General features: G+C 36.4%; 2 protein-coding genes across 3 annotated transcripts in view; both read right to left on the reverse strand.

The window, feature by feature from the left end:
* Positions 1–13610, reverse strand: part of mfhas1 (multifunctional ROCO family signaling regulator 1) — a 38513-nt gene extending 24903 nt beyond the window's left edge. The window contains exon 1 of the mRNA XM_087301072.1: positions 10340–13610. Coding sequence (XP_087157198.1) covers positions 10340–13187 — 2848 coding nt within the window. The 5' untranslated portion in view covers positions 13188–13610. The remainder of the gene's footprint in view (positions 1–10339) is intronic.
* A 952-nt stretch (positions 13611–14562) lies between these two features.
* Positions 14563–21436, reverse strand: eri1 (exoribonuclease 1). 2 transcript variants are annotated; one of them, NM_001020614.1, is given in 7 exon segments: positions 14563–15132; positions 16625–16739; positions 17020–17129; positions 18582–18665; positions 18836–19052; positions 19689–19849; positions 21079–21436. In NM_001020614.1, coding segments are annotated over 7 exon segments (1014 nt in total). In that variant the 5' UTR covers positions 21163–21436; the 3' UTR covers positions 14563–14889.
* Between the last annotated feature and the right edge of the window lie 527 nt (positions 21437–21963).

Consider the following 21963-nt stretch of genomic DNA (forward strand, 5'->3'; position numbering starts at 1 on the left):
ACACAAATTACCAACTGTCAATCACTTTTTCTGCGGGACTCTGGCATGAATGGGCATAGTGATCTGTGTTGTTATAATGGTGTCCACAAACTTGGTCGATAAAAAAAAGGTGCACAACCAACAGTATCTGAGTATTTCACTAAAATTAAAATACTGAAATTGAAAGATTGAAGCAGTCTACTGACGCTGTGATGCGTTACCTGATTACCTGATTCAAAAGACTGAAGAGTCGTTAGATAGAGACAAGATTAATTAAATATCATGTTTAACAACTATATTGAGACGCAGTACATCCTTAAACTGTCAGACGTGCACTGCTCAGCATCGTGTTGTCTATCGGCCATCGCGATAAATGATGGATATCGTCTGTCAGCTCAACCCTATGGGCCGATAAACATTATTATATCGCAATGCAATAAAATTGATGTTCATAATGATGATAAGCTCAGGACATTTGTTGATGATGATGATGATGATGATGATATATCGTCTGGTACATATGGAGAGTAAAAGAGTGCTTCACTTAGTACCTATAAAGACTCAAAAATAGAAGTATGGTTGTAAATATTAGTTCTTTGAATTAACTAATATGTACCAATCAAGCCTTTATTTGTCACATACACTTGTACATGCAATGACATTGGACCTCCCCAACCATACACAAGCATCCCATTTCAGGGGAAGACAGGTTAGCTTTTAGAAAGAGGAAATAGGATGCATTTGGCAAAAGGGAGGTAAACTACCCCCTCTCAGACTTTCCTTTAAGTAGGGCGTTTTTACACAATATTGATTTAAGAGCCAATCACACGGTAGAAATCTGCAAAAATCTAAATACTGTGTAATCTGTATTTGTCAATAAAAAATATTTTAACATGGTATTTAATGCACTCTCTAGTTTTTTTTTTTTTAGCTTCGGTCATTGTTGGGATACTATTTGAACTCAAGAAGCATTTACGGCTTATACAAAGATTATAGGCTGCACAAGACATGTCATCCATATCTTTTTGAATGGGGAAAAGTGTAACGGTCAATTTGGCGAATAAAGCCTTCCTTCTAGTACAGAAGCCAATCATCGATCGCTCTAGACTGACAATACTCCGGGGGAATATCTCGGACCAGACAGGAGTTTCTGCAGATTTTATGTGATTTGGGTGTTTAGAAATAAAACTAAAGCGATGGTCGTTGTTTATTTGTTTTGCTGATTCCTAATACAAAATTCAGTGGTAAGCTTGGCAAGCAGTTTTGGAAAATTTGATGTTTCCCCATTCAGAAAGAATGTCCAAGCATACTGCGCAAGAGGTGTTACAAAGATGGCCGCCGAGTGAAATGACTTGTCTTAAAGGGACTTTGGCTAACAGTATATCAAAACATGTATCGTTACTAATAATATGGAAAATGATTATAAAGATTATAAAGATTTCATTTTTGCCATATCGCCCAGCCATACATGTGGTCACACAGGGTGCTTTATATTGTCTGGTGCATATGGAGAGGAAAAGAGTGCTTCACTTAGCATCTTTTAGGACTCAAAAATAAAAGTATGGTTGTAAATATTAGTTCTTTTTTCCACCCTATTCATCTGTTTTTTGCCTTAAAATATAGTATGTTAGGCACATATCACCACTTTAAACTTGCTGTATTCTTTAGAGTTTGGCAATAATTGCAATAGAGATGGATAAAACCTCCTTTGTGATACAGCCAAAGTCATTGTGATCCTCTGAGAGGAGATAAAATCAAGGAAACATAATAAAAGACGCCACACTTGGCCATTACTGAATCTCAAAATCAGCATCATTTCCCAGAATCCCACTAGCGGAATGTTTTCACAAACTGAATTTCCGGAGGTCCAGGGCAAGAATAGAGGGAAGCACGTTTTCAAATATCAGATCTTACTTCCAAACACACCAAACTCCTGTTGAACTCTGAATAACCAAACCGCACGTTCTATATCACATCCATCTCATAAATACGGTCTTATCTTGAATATTTTATGACATACATTAGTCTTTCTTGTTCTACAGACGTAATGTTTTAACTCAGTGCAGGCTCTGACATGTTCATAATTCAGATCTGTAGGGCATCCAGGAACAGTTCTCACCATGATGGTAATTTCATGAGGTTTAAATGTTATGAAATGATGCTATATGAACTCACTGATTACTTATGTGCTAGAAACTGTATGACAATTAGTAGTAATAGTCCAGCGTGTGATTACTTAACCAAGTCTGCCTTGACTTAATTGCCAGTCCTTAAGGTTTCCTTTCACTCATGGGTAATCCAGTCAAATCCATTAAGGGGATTTCAGTAGGGCATCTCTGAGAGAAATCAGACTGACCCCACAAACCCAAACAGACAAGGAAAGTACTCGAGTACACTACGTCATTAGGACAAGCTGTCTGAAAGCTGTGGAAGCTAAAAATCAGATCTTTTTTTGGGAGTACAGCCACTCAAGACTTTGATGACAGACTTTCGCTAAGGGATTTGTGAATGACTGAAACAATATTTCAGATGTTGTTTAATGTGGTCTGTCCACTGGTCCCACAAATACATGAAAACCGTGAAACTGTTACTGAACTTTAACACCTAAATAAAAAACATTCTTACCATTAAACTTTTGGACCTCAACAACAAATTAATAATAAAAAATATTTTTTATAATTTCACATATTTTTCACTATTCTTTTCAAAGGGTTAAACTTAAAACTTTTAGATATTTAATTTTAAATTCCACTTTTACGCTGTTCAGAAGCCATGTTTTAAGCTGCGGCTCTCTCTATTTTGGCTGTAGTCTTAGTGCTGATGCATTAACATGCACTGGTAAATATTTTCCATACATATTTGATAAACTAATGGTGGTGTTCAGCAACGCATGGCAAACATTTCATGAATGTCCTCCAAATAGATCCACAACCTATTCACTTCATATATTAATTAGTTTGGCAACGGCATGCTCTTACCTCTTCTTCACCACTGTTTTGACATGACAATTTCTCTGAGTTGCCTCCTGTTGTAACAAACAATAGTACAATGGGGAGCGCTTTAAGTATGAAAGTCTCCAAAACTGTGCATAATTCTTTATTTGCAGAGTAAATGGACCCTTTTCACAAGACTGTTATGATGTGTTTAAAGGTCATCATAATCTTAAATCCTTGAAAGTTTTTAATATTTAGATTTTCTTTAAAAAGTGTATGAACAGTTATATGCATTTATGAATGTATTATATTACTCGTGTCAAATTACAAAAAAGAATTACTGCTTATTCAAAGGTTTCTAATCCAGTCTTTATGGGACAAAGTAAATTTGATGTTATTCATCTTCTAAAATAGTCTCACACTTCTTTTCCCTTTTTCTGAAAGTTTTGATAACACCATTAAGGAGTTTTTCTTTTATTATTTAAGCAAACAGAATTGTAAACAAATATTTGTTGTTCCCTACCATGACACCCTCTGCTACTAAGAAACCCGAAAATGTGAAAAGGGTCTATCGAAAGTATATAAATACAGTATATAGTATATAAGTATAGAAGAGATATAAAGTAATGCAAAAAAAAAAAAATCAAACAAATTAGGAGATATTTTAGTGGATTTAGAAATCCCGACCAGATGCATTTTAAGTAGTAAAAAAGGAAAATGCCTCAGAAATAGAGATCATTTATCACATGTTCTGTTTTAAATGTAACAAATTTACATGTAACTGTTTTTTACCAATTAACAGAACTACAATAATTTTTTGATGCTCTGTAAATGTGTTTCCATCTTAGTTTGTGTTTTCTTTCTTATCAGATGAAAATTATATTTGAAATAATTATTTAAAAATTAATACAACGCCTATTTTCAAAATGTATGTGCATCTTGTTGTTTCCATTAAGCCTTTTTATGCAGTATTCTAAAATGCAAAGAAAAATAGGCGGATGAAACAAAGCTTTTGTAAGAATTGCAACTTCTCATATCATACAACCCTAGAAACATCCAATACACCAAAACTAGGAGATGTCAATCTATTAATCACTTCCATTTAAACTGTCCTCCACGGAAATGCCATCATTAGTCTATCGCGGAAAATATCTCAAAATACCAGCAAGATTCTCTTCAAGCCAAGTTAGATCACATGACAAGCTGATGGAAAATGCATGCTAATAAAAGCTGCTAAAAAGGCTTTGCTCCTTGACCGCTGACACTTTCTGGCACCACATTGACACACTCCAGCAACAACGTGTAGAGTCAGTGGCAGTGGATTTAATGACTTGAGTACAGTGTGCTGACAGTGCAGGTGTTTGGCCAGCTCTGATGTGCAGTGACTCGATTTAGCAATACGGCTCTTATTTCTAACACCCAGTTCAACAGCCAAATGACTATCAGTTAGCTCATTTCTAAATGGGTCAGACAGGCTACTGTACCTACTGCCATTTCAATTTGAACCATCCGGGTTCACTAATAAACGGTTATGCCAGCCTTTTTCTTATTTTCAAATTCTGTCAGACAGATCAAATAGCTGAAGCAGAGCAACTGTCAACTGACAACAGTAGTTTTCAATGTATATTCTTTATACTTAATAGAATTTACAAAAAACAAACCAGCTTATTTATGCACTAGCTTGTTTTAAAAGGTACTGGGTTATCAGATACATATATTCAAAAAGGTTGCTATTTTAATACTTCCACCTAATTGTGCAAAGCAATTACAAATTCAAGGAGAAACAGAACAGGTCCATGTCCGAATTAAGACGTTTGCATCACCTGCAAAACATGTCAGCCTGCTTTTCTTCCCAGACTATTGTCTGAGATCTTAAATGGTTTTAACTAACATGTTACATACACGCAGACAAGCTCTTACATGTTAGAGGTGAAAAGTTTAGTTATGTTTCAAACAGAATTAAATCTAGGTACAAACTGAATATAGAACCACACTGGATGTAAAAACCTGACAATTAAACTTTATGTAACTCATTTTTAAAGCAAACTATAAATTTTGGATTGGAAAAGCTTTGTTTAATAACAAACAAAAAAGACAAAATGGACAAAAACAGAATGATAATAGATAAAATTATATATAAAACAATAGAGAGATTGAACAATTGAACAATAGAACAGTAGATAGAATGATAGAACATTAGAAACATAGACAGAATGATAGAAACAGAGTGATTTACAGAAAGAAAGAACCTAAAATGAAACAGGAACATAAAATGATTCACAGAAAGAACCATAGATAGAAACAACAATTTACAGAAAAATATAATGATAGATAGAAAGATAAACAGGTACAGAAATAGATAAAACGCTAGATAGAAAGAATAATAGAACACTAGATAGAAAGCAAGAACACTATGAAATGCTAGAACTGAAGATGGAGCGCTAGATAGAACACTAGATAAAATGCTAGAACCGTACAACACTAGATAGAACACTGGAATGCTAGATGGAACGCAGATAGAACATTAGAACGCAAGAACGCTAGATGGAATGCTAGTTAAATGTTAGATAAAATACTAGAACGCTAGATGGAACGTTAGAACACAAGATAGAATGCTCGAACACTAGATAGAATGCTAGAAAGAACGCAAGATAAAAAGCTAGATGAAATGCTAGAGCACAGATAGAACGTTAGAATGCTAAATGGAACGCTAGATAAAATGCTAGCTAAAACACTAAAAGACTAGATGGAACGTTAGAACACTAGATAGAATGTTAGATAGAACACTATAAAGAACGCTAAATAAAAAGCTAGAACATTAGATGAAACGCTAGATAGAATGCTAGAACTCTAGAATGCTAGAACTCTAGATGGAACACTAAAACACTAGATAGAATGCTAGAACACAGATATAATGTTAGAAAGCTAAATGGAATGCTAGATAGAATGCTAGAAAGATGGTTAGAATGCTACAAAGAATGCTAGAACGCTAAATGAAACATAAGACTGCTAGATAGAACGCTAGATAGAATGCTAGAACGTTAGACAGACAGACAGAAATGCAGATTGAAAAGATGAAAATGGCCATAAAGAACAATAGATGGAAATAACTGAAAAAATTAAAACATTTAAAAAAATGACAGAATGAGGAAAAGAATGAATGATTGAATAAAAGATGTGCTAAAAGCCACAAAAGGTTAAACTAATTGAGCTTAACTAACTAAAAGCACACTTTTTAACCTGTTGAAGGTCCACATGAATCTAAAAGCTAATATTTTTGGGCCCCAGAGTAAAGCAGGACTCTCTGTGACCATCACACTGTGTTTAGTCTTTCTGAGAGGGGAGCTTCAGCGCTAAATCAACATGCAGGAGGGCCAAAAATATCATGCCTAAATTTGGTAGGATCAAAAAACCTTGCTGCTAAACTTGTTGTTCTGTTGTTACTTAGGGTAAGAAATCTGTATATAGTCAAACAAAGAAACTGACCTGCAGCCTGCCACAAATACAGCTTGCAGTCGATATCTATTAACATTAATGAACTCAACTAATCCTGCCTTCGATAATAATGGCTACTTAAAAGCTAATGCACTTATTAAACTGGCCAAACAGGTCTTTGCTATGCATGGCACAGGGCCTTTACATCTTGTGAGATCCTGGTAAGAGCTAATGTGGGACAGGAATTGCCCCACCTGATCCCGTCTCATCATGTGACAGTAGAGTGAAAAAAAAAAACTGCGAGACTGCAGGAAACAGAGCTGTCTAAGTCTAAAAGGACATCCTGTACAGCTATTTAAACAAAAAATAATACAAGTCTTTCATTAGAACGTAAAACATTACTGTAAACCTAATGAGCCATAATGTCAGGTCTATTGTACAGGATTTCCAGGTAAAACAATAAGAGTAGAGAACAAAGAGTTTAGAGCCAAGAAGGCCAAGAACAATATTGAAAAATATATTCCATATTTGTGCATTAAATAATAACTTTGGTGCTTAAGGAACATGGTAACATCAAACACTGATCATAAGAATCATGAATGAAAACACTCAAAACTAAATATGGACAATATTAAAAACAGTGCGTCCACAAAAAATTAGGACCCTACTTAAAAAAAAAAAAATCACAGCCATTTCATTGTATGAAAAACAGTATGTGTCATTCATTCTCTTTTGGCTTAGTCACTCTATTAATGGGGTTGCCTCAGTGGAATGTCCAGCATATGTTTTATACAGCGGAAGTACTTCCAGCTACAACCTAGTACTGGAAAGCACACTCATACATTACGGCCAATTTAGTTTATTCAATTCCCCTGTACCGCATGTCTTTGGACTGTGGGGGAATCCGAAGAACAAAAGGAAACCCATGTGAACACATTGAGAACATGCAAACTCCACAAAAAATGTCAACTGACCCAGTCAGGACTTGGACCAGTGACCCTCTTGCTTTGAGGTGACAGTGCTAACCACTGAGCCACCATGTCGCATTAAAAAATATACATTAGCACAAAAAAAATATAACGTATAAATTTGAAATTAAACAAAATTACATTTATGAGATTAAAATTGATCAACAAATACATATATACTGTTAAATTTTCCAATAAATTTCAAAACTAGACTGGAAAAAATTGTTTCTAAGAAATGTATAGCATATGTATAGCATATTTTATTTTATTTTATTTATTTTATTTCCTATAATTAATTTTTTTATTTTATTCAGTGATTCACACGGACATTTTAACATATAGTGAAACTTGGTTCCTTAGCAAGACGTGTGAAACTATTAGCTTGCAATGACATAAAAGGCTGGCTTCATTACATAACCTCTAAATAGCCTTTGACTGTTATTTGTCAAAAATGCGCATGGTTTGTTTGGTGAGGTATGTCTCCTACACACGCCAACACCACTTTATTTTTAAAATAACACCCAATGAGCCTATTTCAACACTGGGGATATGCACAAATTACAAAGAACATAAATATCTCTCAGTGTGATTCCAAAAGCTATGAATAACTCATAATTTGCCAGTAAAAGAATTCAGCCTTACATTTTACACTTTTAGAAAAAAGAAGCGTAGGACATCTTTATAATTGTCTGTCAGGAAACAAAAGGCCCAAAGTGAACCCAACCTATGTGTCTTTATGCAAAACAAGGATCATGGCACATACTTAAAACAGAATCAAATTAATGTTCACACTAGGGCTGTGTGCTTTTGCAGCTTTGTCTGCTGCTTTAGAAACATTAATAGACTAATTAATATCAAAGAAAAGCAGGACATTGTTAAAATGGGAATAGTGTTGCTTCAAAAAACTAGTTTAATGTTTTGATAACTTTATGTGTATGTCACGTGCATTTACGGCTCGTGCTAGGTATGTGCCCTGTCTGTAGTGACTGACTGTAATGTAATGTACTATACAAATATAGTTTGTCATTTTATTTTCATAGGATAGTTATATATAGAGGCATTAGTAGCAGTGTTTTAAAGCAGTTTAACGATTTAAATGCTTTATTAGATATTACACCATTTAATGTGACTATACGCATGACTTTATGGAGAGCTTGCAACCTTACAACCAACTATTGTTTGGTTTTAGAACATGTTAACAGTCAGCGCAATAGCCTAGTGGAATAATTCTTAAGTCAGAACTATTAGCCCCCCTCTGAGTTTTTTTTTCTTTTTTAAATATTTCCCAAATGATGTTTAACAGAGCAAGGAAATTTTTATAGTATGCCTGATATTTTTTCTTGTGGAGCAAGTCTTATTTGTTTTATTTTGACTAGAATAAAAGCAGTTATTCATTTTTAAACACCATTTTAAGGACAAAATTATTAGCCCCTTTAAGCTAGTTAAGCTTTTAAATATCACTTTAAGCTGTATAGAAGCGTCTTAAAAATATTTAGTAAGATATTATTTACTGTCATCATGGCAAAAATAAAATTAGTTATTAGAAATTGGTTATTAAAACTATTATGTTTAGAAATGTGTTGAAAAAATCTATTAAATCTCTGTTCAGAAACAGGGTCGAATAATTCTGACTTCAACTGTATACATGTGTACATACACACACACACACACACACATACACACACATATATACATATATATATATATATATCACAATTAGATATTTTCCCCTAATCACACAACCCTCGTGCACACTGAAAATTCCAAAGAGAAAGTGCACTTTAAAATTCCTGGAAGACGCTCTTATTTAAATTAAAAAAAAAATAAAAAAAAGTCTAGGTGAAGTTAGGTTGGACATTTAACTCTCTATGTATTGTATACGTAATGAAGGAGGCAAGACTGTCATACTCTGACGATGAAGGACAAGATAACACAAGGTTTTGTGTTTACCATCAAAATATATACTATAGTGTCGTTTGGGACACCACTACTCGTGACAAAACGAAAGGGGATGAGAGCACATCCCTGCAGACTACAGCAACCACATGAATATAAATGTGTATTATATTATAAATCTACTAAAAAACTTTTTTTTTGTGATTTATCAAGTATTCTAATTGAATCTAGTGTTTAGATTAGGATTTATCCCTATTTCTGCTATAAATAATCTCTATCCCACAATGAAAAGCATATGATATTACCAAGACAACCCTCTTCTCCACTGCTGGATGAGTGAGTCTGTGCTCTCAGCAGCACAGCAGACAGCTCAAGCTAATTTGTGTTTCTAGGTGTGGCTTCAAACCCCAGTGAGACCACCCCCCCTTCCACCTCCCTTGTCATGGCCAGGGATTCTCACTCTTTGTTCAGGCTAGATCCATCCCAAAATGACTTCATTTCATGCTGATTCATCCTTTATTGTATCAGTGTTTACTTGGCATTCAAACCAGACATGCGCCTCCATGGTGACAGTGCTGCAAAGATAGCCTGATTCAACACAGAAGAATTAATTTGACTCTTTATTTGCTCTGGCACACATGCCTGAGAGATTTATGACTACATATGAGTGTTAAACTACATCCATTTAATAAGTCTCTAGCCATATACGGTGAATGTGTGAAAATATGTGGTTAATGACTTATTTTCCATCATAACATCCTGTTCAAAATCTAGTCAAAACAATAAAATCACTTAAAATCTTTTTAGATTTACACACGCCCATGTCATTCCAGATCGGTATGCATATTCTGTGACACATAAACGACAACAAGATAAATGTTCCTGTTGTCCACACAATAAAAGTAAATGAGAACTCATTTACTTTAATTCAATAGCCTAAAATAATTCAAACAACCTTCAAAATATATCTCATTTGTGTTTCAAAGAAGACAATGAATCATTCTTGTCTGGATAATTGTGTAACATGAATGCAAGTATGTGACTGTAACAAGACAGGATTGTTAAATTTCAATAGGCACAAGTCACATAAATCAAACAGACTCCCAAAGAAAATAGCAAAACACTAACCTGGAAAGGAATGAGGATAGGGGGACCCTCTCTTCAGGCACTTGGAACACAGGACATGCACAGAGTAGTGAAGGCCAGGCCATTCCTGCAGAAGAACGTTTAACTCTTCCACTAGGGGAATAATGGCTTGCCAAGCTGTCCAGATATTTGGCAAGGATGCATGGCTGGATATGGAGAGGATCTCAGGCTGGAATCTGCTCCGAGAGGACCGGTAACTCACAGTCACAGGCACTTTACCTCGGTAGGCAAAGATGTGATGCTTTCCATCAGACCGTTGCACGACGTGGCTGTTGATTTGCACGCTAAACCGTGCAAAAAGTCCAAGAGGGGTGAAGAAAGGAAACCTGTATTCAATCTGCAGCTGCTCAACTGAGAAAAACTGACCAGGGATCGATAAGCCCCCACTGCCCGATGCCTCAGGTTTGGGCTCCTCGTTGATGTCCTGACTGGGAAACTTATACCAGACGGTGGCCCCATTAAGAGGCTTGCAGCGAGGTTTGTTGACACAGTAGCAAACACCCATCTTTTCCAGCAATTCCATGATCAGGTGCAAGTCCTGCTGTGTCTGCACCAGGGGTTTAAGCAGCAAGCGGATGACATTTGACGGCAGCAGACCGTGTGACAGAAAACCCTCCACATGACTGTGCATCTGAGTAGACACCGCGTTATCTCCATCATCTCCTTCAGCCTGTAGTTTCTCAAGCATTGCAGGTAGGTCTCTCTGGAAAAACACATTCAAGATGGCGATGAAACGGGGTAGATTGTGGAAGACATATTCCTTCAACGTCGTGCTGTCTTCAAAGTACAGTAGTTTACCACTCTCATGCAGGTAAGAGAGCGCACTTTGCAGGCGGTCTTCTGTCAGCCCAGCTTGAAGGCCCAACCTGGCAGAATCCCACCAGGAAAGCCATAAATCCTGTGGCTTAAAATGCAGCTCCTCAAGCATCTGCCATGACTTTGGCAGGACTCTGTGAAGATTGGGAAAAATCTCCCTGTGGTCGGCGACAGACATGAGTTTCTCTTTTAAATGCTGGATGTTCCTTTGTGCCGCAACGCAGCTGACACAAATCACCGGAGACAGGATTTGTAGGCGATTGTTGAGCATATATTGCAACTGAGACTTTTTACGTCTCAAGTTTTTATCTGTGACCCCATAAAAAAGAACATGGGGGGTGGAAGTCCGAACATCATAACCTTGCTCAAGGGCTTCATCTACCTGCAGGGCGAGCACATGTAGGCAATCAATGTCCATTTTTTCCTGAAATGAAATCTGCCTATGAATATCCAGGCACTTTTCTTCAACCTCAACCTCTTCACACAAGTCACTGTGAGTCCCTACGATGCACACAACTGCGTGTGGCACCTTGGCACTGAGCAGGTGGAGGAAGCTGCCGACATGAGAGTAGAAGCTCTTTGATGTATACAATTTCAGGTTCACCACCAAAACATAAAGTGCTCCAGGCGAGAGGAAAAAGGGTTTAATAAGATCATAGTTCTGCTTACCGGACAAATCATATACAATAAACGTAAGACTTCGTTCTGCATCTGCGACCCAGTTTGTCACGTCAATACCCCTACATCCAATCGCCATCTTGGTGTCTGATTGTTTGCTGACAATACACTGCCTGAGTGTGGTTTTCCCTGCATTTCCCTGGCCCATCAAAACCAGTTTGAGTCTGGGTTTTATAGCAGGTTGGGAGTGCGCAAGCTCCTTCTGATAAGCAGCTATATAGGGGATCCCTTTCATGCACACTTCATACGGAGGCTGAATGAGTGGATTATCCTTCACCTTCCAAATGTTGACTTTGGCAAGTTTACCAAAATTGTCTGGGAGTATGGCGATTTGGTTACCCTGTAAAACCAGCTCCTCCAATTTCCCAAGCTCTACAATGGAGTCTGGGAGAAATGTTATGCTATTATTGTCCAACCACAAATTAGCAAGATTGCACAGCTGTCCTACCTCCTCAGGGAGGAACGTTAGTTTATTCCGGCTTAAATACAACTCCTCCAACTTAGTGAGCTTAATAATAACCTGAGGAAAATCTTCAAAAGAGTTTGAGGAGAGATTGAGCATTTTCAGCTTCTGCAGTTTCCCGAATGATTGTGGCAGTCTGGTGAGGAAATTATTATCGAGCATGAGGCTCTCCAAGTTCTGCAGCTCGCAAAACGTTTCAGGTAAGGACAAAAGATGGGTACTGCTGAGCCACAAGATTTTAATCGATTGAAGCATCATGATGTTCCCCGGAAGACCCTCTAGTTTATTCCCAGAGCAGTCAAGCTCCTCAAGATCACTGAGGGCAAGGATTTCTGAAGGGAAGCGCTGTAGCTTGTTATGATCCACATCAAGTGTTCTGAGCTTCCTGAGCTGTGAAAAGGACCTGGGGAAATCATGCAGCTCATTGAAGCTGATGTCAAGCTCCTCCAGACTTTGCAAAGTCCCAATCTGCGATGGCAAATATTGTATTTTGTTATGACTGAAGCACAACTTTTTAAGCCCCTTGAGAAGATCGATGTCTTCTGAAAAGTGGTTCAAGCAGTTGTGACTGATATCCAACTCAACCAGCTGACTAAGTTGAAATACTGCAGAGGGAACGGTGGCAAACTTATTCCTGCGAAGGATGAGGATGCGAAGCTTAGTCAGGGTTGAGCCCAGTCCCTCTGGAAGCTCCTGAAGGGAGTTGTTGCCCAGATTGAGCACCTCTATTTCCTTTATATCCTCGGGTAATGTAATCTTCTGGCTGTTTTTGGTGCTGAGAGTCAGTTGTCTCAGATTGCTCCTCAGCTTCCTGGAGCGCAGAGCAGCATCCCTCCATAGTCTAGCTGTCTTTAGGTTAGTCTCCTCAGCCATCGTATTGAAGCTGTGCTCCTTCTAGCTCTCATTGAGCACAGTGCTCAATCATCAGCATAGTGCTGCTTTCACTTGCTTCATCGACTCAGGTTCTCTGCAAAACAGTCCAGATGAAACCAACATTTAGACCATGCTGACTTCATCTTCATCCGAAAATGTGTAGCTCCGTTCAATCGCATTGAAGAAAACTGGGCTGGGCTCCGTTCTTTCACGCATCCTCTTTATCTGCGCCATCGACCGCAAGATAAAAACCACACGCGCGCATCTAAAGTCACCTTAACCCAGTCCGTGTGGCCGGCGGTTCCGCCAGCGCGTCCTTTGATACCACATGAGAGAAAACAAAACTAAGACATATCCAGTAAGAATGAAAGAGGAGCAGTGTTTGGTTGCTGTGGTCTTTCCCTGTGTCTCCGCCTCTTCTCTGCGCATGCAGCCAGCAGTGAACGCTCACAGGAGCAACACTGCGTCAAAGCCCCACCTTCTTTACGCCGACCGAAACGCGACGCTTGGCTAAAACAAGGTATTGATTGGTCAGCTGGATGATGACGACAGACGCGTCGCGTGTTGACAGCGGTTTTGAGCAGTGTCGCGTGCACTAAAGATGGGGTGTGAAGGTAATCTCATTTCGGTTGTTTTGGTTTAACCAACAGTAAATCACATCATGTTTATAGCACCGAGCGTCGACCAATGTAAATAACAGCACGCTTCTAGAACACACCACATGAAGAGATACAGCTGGATCACGCTTGCATTCACTTTAGTCTTTGCACAAACAAACCGAAACAAAATATTATAAATAAATAGTATATTGTAGCAAATATTTGATATAAATAAAAGTATAAGTAAAGAAACAACCTTATTTGGGGGAAAGCCCTCCTGTCTCCTTGTTGACTTTATTATTAGTGGGCTTGGTGGTGTTTATGTTTATTTCCAGAAGTTATCTGACGCCCTCTGCTGGACATCATGCGAAGCTGCATTACTGTTGATAAGTGAGTGCATCATTCTAATTAAACAAACAGAAATAGCAACATACTCTCCTATTATATAATTTATGTATTTACATACACCAATAACATTAAAAAGGACTTCAGTCTATTAGAATGGTTGTGATTCATGCTCAGCTTTCCTATCAAGGTTATTTCATGGCCTTGGGAAATTAGATATGGATGCCAGAAGCTGTGAACTTTGTGTTGACAAATCTCATTGCATAACCAAAACAGATCTAAACTTTGACAAAAAGGGTAAAGTACCTGAATACATAAGCACAACGTAATGCACCAGCAAATATAAAGATTACAGGAATTAAAATAATATATAAATGTTACATCTCTTCTCTTGTAAAATTGATAACATTAATAATAACAATACTATTGTACAATCTCACCATCACTAAAAAGTTTATTGGCAAAATAATACATGTAGAGCAGAGCTGCAAAATGTATGTGCAATAGGGATTTTAAAAAATACAACAATTACTAATTACCCATGAGGCTTGAAAAAAACACTTCCTGCAGTGTATGTTTCTCAGGAGCAAGTTCCAAATACAGTACATGAAACCAATTTGCTGTAATGGTGAAGCTTCATCATCTGTTATGATGTACAATTCTCTCAGCAAATATTTCAATATTTATTAATCTAGATCATTTTTCCACAACATGGCAGGTTTTCATATTTGTTGTTATTTTTTTGGCAAAGAGTCTTTCTAGTCTCGTTTTTTGGGGGGCTGAGGTGCTGGTGCTCCTTCAATAGGGGCAGAGATAGGCACGCTCCGCGGTTCTCCTGAATGCAAGCACTCATTCACCCTCAGCTGACAGCCGTCCTTCAGCATGTGGATGGCGATTCTGGCAATGTTGCGTGAGTCATCTAGACCACAGTGCGGACGTCCATCGTACTCCATCCCCAGATTCTCCAGCATGCAGATCAGCTTCGTCTGAGTACGAGGAACCTGAGAGATTCAGAACATACACTGAATATTATATTTTTCACCTTTCATTTTTCATATCATAAATTCTATACAATTTAGATGTCAAAATTACTTGGTCCTTGATGCATTTTGGTCAGTGGGATCACATGTAGACAAGGGATTGTTGTTGACAAATGTTTTGGGGTTTTTTCTGTCAATTTTGTCCACTTTCAGTATAATATTGTAGAATAGGAATGTGAAAGGACACAACAGAACGCAATATAGAGAGAAGCAACATTTCTGCTTTGATAGATCCAAATTGCTTTGTGCTTGTGTTACAATCAGGAATGGCAAAGAAAATGTGCTTTTTGCAAATTTAGCTTGAATAATTTAATGTTTGAGAATTAGGTCAATCAAACACATTGAACCATAGAAGTGTCTACACGATGAAAGCAGATCAGATGTTTTTTGACTATACTGACTGACAAAAGTCTTGTCGATCCCAGTTATAAAAGCAATCAATAATAACTTGACTTTAGTTGATCATTTAAAAAAAAAGGCAGAAGGTCGATTTTTCCTATGAATCGCCTGTTGAGTTGCATCACAAATACTGCAGAAGATCTATTGGAACCTGCATGGACCGAAGATTCATACAGCAATCAGTCAAGTTTGGTGAAGGAAAAATCATGGTTTGGGGTCACAGTCAGTATGGGTGCATGTGAGAGATCTGTAGAGTGGATGGCAACATCAACAGCCTGATGTATCAAGACATTTGAGCTGCTCTTCACATAACAAACCACAGGAGAGGGCAAATTCTTTAGCAGGATAGTGTTTATTCTCATACTTCAGACTCCACATCAAAGTTCCTGAAAGCAAATAAGGTCAAGGTGCTCCAGGATTGGCCAGTCCAGTCACCAGTCATGAACATTATTGAGCATATCTGGGGTAAGATGAAGCAGGCATTGAAGGTGAATACAAAGAATCTTGATGAACTCTGGGAGTCCTGCAAGAACATTTTCTTTGGCATTCCAGATGACTCTACTAATGTTATCTGAGTCATTGCAGTGCTGTATGGATGCAGTCCACACAATATTCAATACAATACAATATTCAATATTTTCCACTGCACCATGACTTTATATTCTATACTGTACATTATTTCTGTTAAGTGACAAGATTTTTGTCTAAGCAAAGTCAGATCTTACTGTCCTAATTAAATAATTGAAAATCAAAAAGGTATAATCATATTTAATTTTAGTAAATTTGGTAAATAATTTTTCATTCAAGCCACATCTGATACCAAATGATCAACTAGAAGCCATGATAATATTTGTTGTTCCTAAAATATGGATAGACGACAAGATTTTTGGAATTGCATGACAATGGACAAGTTGATGTTTTAGACTCCATGTATATCGGTTTAGTGTCGCCCTCTTGTGATCAGATCAATGAAAAACACCAGGTGTAAACAGGCCTATTTTCAATCCCATCTTTTCTTCTATTACCATGCGATGTAGTAAAAAGGAAAACAAACCTTATAAAAATTCCCATAAGACTTTCTGATATTGATCCATTTTCTGGCAAACTGTGGGTATCTGATGCGACTCAGTTTGCACTGTGTATGAAGAAATTTCCCCATGTCCCAAGACCTGCACAGACAAGACTAGTGAGCTGTTTGGTAAATTTCGTTGTGCATTTAATGATGATGATGAAATTTATTTTAATGCCATGTTGGCAACAATTTTTATGGCAAGAACATTTCATTAATAAATATACAATTAAAAACAACAAACAAATTAACATATAAATAAAATAAGATTTTTAGCATTAATACAACATTTTCCTGGAGACACTTTGCTAATAACTTTGCTTGCATCTCTGTTGTGCATTTATTTGTAATAGAGATTAAAATGTCAGTTTCATCCTCACCCGTCTGTCAAAAACATATATTTGTATTTTGTGCCCAGTTCTTTTTCCTGAAGCCAAGAAATTGCTCTCTTTAAAACTTGATGGAATGTTTTTGCCTCATCCACCATTTCCTGGAAAATAATTGAGAATAAGATATTAAAGTTTGAGCTATTGCCTTCCATTCAACATTAAGATAAAACTATATACTGTAAAGACATAATAATATAATACTAAAATAAGACAAATCTATATGAAAAGCATGAAAATCATGTACTACTCAGAGGTTTGTGGTCTGTATAATTTAGTGCTGCACAATATATCGTTTCAGCACTGACATCCTGACATCATAATGTGTGAATCCGCAAAAGTCGCATTGCAAGATATGCAATGTTGAGTCTAAATTAAAGCTGAGAAGGAGCTAGAAACTTAAAAAAGGTTTTTCTTACTTAGAATTTTTGTCTTATCTCTAGTCCAAATATTTACATTATAAAGCAAAAACAAAATCATTTTACTTGCCGCACTGACAGATAGTCTAGTTTGTTTTGTGGAAAAACTCGAAACATTATTTTTTACTTGAATTAAGAACTTTTAGATATTTGGACTATAAACAAGACAAAGCAAAGTAAGAAAAGCGTTATTATTCAATTTCTGAATCTGAATACTGTTAGACTTCTTAGAGAACCATCAAATAGTGCTATTTAAATTACCTTATGAGAATATCCTATACTACAATGCTTAACGCAGAAAAATTAAATATCACAATGTCACACTTTTGCAATATCAAGCAGCCCTAGTGTAATTGTTACAATTTCTCTAATGTCTCTAATTTCTCTTTAAGGAAGCATTTATTTGATTAAAATAGACTAATAACAAATCATGAACTATAAGTAGTTTAAAAGGACAGTTTCTATTTTAATATATTCCAAAACATTTAGAGATTTTTTTGAATGCATCAAATGTACTGTTGCCACTAGCTTGCTTGGTCTGGGACTTGTGGAACTGCGCATCGATGGATTTGCTCTTCAGTGATCGGACTTTCAGCAGTGAAATTGAAAACACCCTGAACTGAACTAAATTAAACTTCACTTCAATTCTAAAAACTGGACTGAAAATCTATGTTAAGCTACTTTGAAATAATCTACATTGTAAAAGCGTGATAGAAATAAACAGGAATTGAATTGAACCAATCCTAAACTTGCATATACAATTGTATATTTATTCATTCATTCATTTTTCTTTTTGGCTCAGTCCCTTTATTAATTCGTTTTATGCAGCGGATGCCCTTCCAGCTGCAACCCATCTCTGGGAAACATCCATACAGACTCATTCACACTCATACACTAGGGACAATTTAGCCAACCCAATTCAACTGTAGTGCATGTCTTTGGACTGTGGGGGAAACCGGAGCAACTCTACACAACTCCACACAGAAACGCCAACTCACCCAGCCGAGGCTCGAATCAGCAACCTTCTTGCTGTGAGGCAACAGCACTATCTATTGCGCCACTGAATCGCCATTTTATATTTAATTGTATGCAAATTAAATAACCACTTAACTAAATACACAGTTTGTTAAATCTTGCCTGCGTTATTCCGGTAAGTTTTACACAAAACTCAGAGAGCTGTGGGTGCAGCACTGGCTTCACATACTCCTGAAACGAGTCTACCTGCAATGACAAGAATGAGATTCGAACACAACTTATTTGAACATTCCTAACAAAAATACACTTGAAGAAATGCTTTGAAATCAGAAATTACTAGACTACACTTTATGGAATCATTTTTGCCTGGCAAGAATCATGCACAAGGTTGCCAGACCGCTCCCTCACCAACTCACAATCTCCAGTGTGTGTGTGTCGATCAACACCATGGGGAACTCAATGATTTCATGGAGGTAGTCTGGTGGGTTATTCTCTTCGCATGTTGCTTCAAAATCCACCACACAGATGTAGTCAAAGTACATGTCACTGTTCCCTTCTGCAGCAGGTGAATGCATCAACTTCTGCTTTTTGTAGTAGCTTTTGAGGCGCTTCCTTAGGACATCATTAACTCCACTAAAAAGGCAAAGTAAAGACAAACTGTATGAGTGAATGCGTTACAAATAAGAAACCATTTCACGTTCATAGAAAGTAAATCAAATGCAATTAAAATGCCTACTTTAATGTCGCCGTGTGGAAAATATGGGTAAAATAAAAATGTTTTTTATCACTAAAAACTTAACAAATAAATTAATGTAAAAACAAGTTACCATATTAATTCTGATTTGTAATTAGAACTATATAAAAGTCGTCATATTCAATTGTATTACATTTTAATTGATTAAAAGCTTTTTGCTGACAAATGAGTAAAATCAAGTGGTACAACGACTTAAAATGAAAATTGCTTAATATTTTGTGGCTGCATTGCAACTATTAAATATAGTCTTTTAATATGGCATCAAGCAATTCTTGTTCTAAATATGCTCAACAAGACTTTTTAGAGTATAAACCATAGTTGCACTGAATGACACTACACTGAGTGACACTTCAGTGGTCTTCTATAAATCAGGACAATAATGTATGATTGGCACAGTTTTTTGCGCATAAAATAATAAAGTAAAGAAGACACATTCTAATGTGTGGTTGAAAAACACGTTGACCCTAATACGGCATCAGGTAAAGCAACTATATAAAACAAATAGCTCTTATTACCGTGTGTCAAGTTTCAGCTCTGTGCATTTCGCACGCAACTCTTCTCTGTTCATTCGGTTGATGGCACCATTTGCCAATGCAATCTCTTTATACACCGGATCACTGAACTCTCCCTGTTTTGGTGAGGAAGGCTCCTGATCTTCATTTTTTTCACAGGAAGTCTACAAGAGAAATAAAAAAACAACAGCATTGTTTAGTGTTGTTGTCTCATTCTATTAGTTACAGATTTTTTTCCTCAATGTTGTAAAATAATAAATAATTTATGCCTCTACAGATATTAGTTATATCAACAACGTCAACATCAACAAACTACATCTTGCTAGCATAACCTATATTAATAAAGCCTCACCAGAAAAGTGGTCAAAATTGGACAGAGGCTAATCATGTAAATGTAAGGCGAGAATGGGAATGTTTCTTTTACAAACAATTTAGTCATTAATGCAAGTAGTTGACATGTAATGATTTTCTTTCTTACAATCCAATAATGTAAGCGAGAAAATGTACGACTTTATGTCTTACTGGTGCATTTATAACACTTATAACCAATTTTGTCATCTACCAAGTAAGTTTATGATCTGTAATATTGATTTTCTGTTGGGTTTTTGCAGGTTTGCAAGTTAAATTTAAGACTTTTTAATTTTAGGCTTATACAGGACTAAACACCAACGACTTTTTAAAATGGCCCAGATGGAAAATATTTATATTTGCTCTGTCAATGTTTTGTTATAATGTACTATATTTAATAATACTATGATAATTTATTAAAATAACAAATTAAAATATTTTAAATACATATTTTTAATATTATGTCAAAACAAGCAAGCTCTAGTTGTGAACATACACTTTTTTCAGTATAAACTTTCTAAAAGAAATTTTTACAAATGTTTAAAAAAATATAATAAACTAATAAACTGCATGCACAACAGTCCTCAGATGGGGAACGTTTAAACATATTATGAGGAAAATAATTAATTATGATAAATAGAGTTAAAGATTACCTAAATAAAAAGTTTTATTGAGATGGATTGTTGGTGATTGTAAAGGTGTTAATGGGTAGCTATACATGAAAAAGGAAAATGAAGACCTGTTTTAAAAGATTTAGGACGTACAACACAATATTTCAGTAAATTTAAGACTTTTACGGTTCTTAAGATTTATGATATTTTAAGACCCCGCCAACACCCTGAATAATATGATATAACGTTATGTGTTCACTTTCAGAACTGACTTTAAACAAAATATATAAATTAAGAGTTTTATCCCTCTGGTGCTAAAAAGCCCATTTTTGTTTTTGACATAACGTTACACATTGATGTTAGCTAAAGCTAAGCGATACTGACAGTCTCTAAGTGAAGTTACTGCTGTTGTTGATGTGTAAGTTAATACTTACATCAGGACAGGGTTGATCCTCCTGATCTCCTTCAGACTGTGGAGTCGTATTTGGAGGTTTACGGCTCTTTTCCTTCGTCTCCATCAGATCTGACAGTCTAGTAAGTTAACGTTAGATCATTTCAGAAACACTCACATCTGGTTTCGCGCGTTAAGCGTCGTGGTGTCTCTAACGTTACATGTACTTAATCCACTTTAAAATATTTCAACACTAAATGCTCGTCTCGATGTCTTCAGTTTGCTGTATGTACATTTTGATTTAAATAGGTGCCTGATAGTAAAACTTCTGGTTGCGTGCAGTTAGTTTCTCAAACGTGAATCACGCAGCCGCTGACCCTCACTGACGTTTCAACTTCCACAGGAAGTAGTCAGAGTAATGGTCGAGCATTTATAAAATAAAAGCCCCATCAATTTTCTGATTATTTTATTGCACATAATAAAAATAATGCAGTCCACTGCTTACTTTAAATAATAAAAATCTTACCAAGCGTCAACTTCCTTTTTTTATTAGTATTGGCAACACAGGTCCATTAAAACTCAGGCACTATACAATTGATAATACAAAAAAAAAACAATACAACTGTTCATAGATTATAAACAAACTGAAAAAAAAAATACTGACAGTGGTGTCAGGAACACAGTTATCAAAGAAATGTGTCTATTTATCAAAAACATCTTTTTTTTTATTTTTTTTTTTAAGAAGAGTCTCCAAACAAGGTCGTGAAGTGCCACTGTCCTCCAAAGTTCAGTTCCAACTTGCCTGAACACACCTACATGAGCCTGGACATGCCAGTCAAGGAGTGTCCAACTGCCCATTTGTTTTATTTAGTGAACCAAAAACGACAAATATACAAACTTTAAACCAAACGGTATTGACTTTGTGTTG

The sequence above is a fragment of the Danio rerio genome, chromosome 21 (assembly GCF_052040795.2).
Source record: "Danio rerio strain M-AB ecotype USA chromosome 21, GRCz13ab, whole genome shotgun sequence".
In the NCBI taxonomy this organism is placed as follows: Eukaryota; Metazoa; Chordata; class Actinopteri; order Cypriniformes; family Danionidae; genus Danio; species Danio rerio.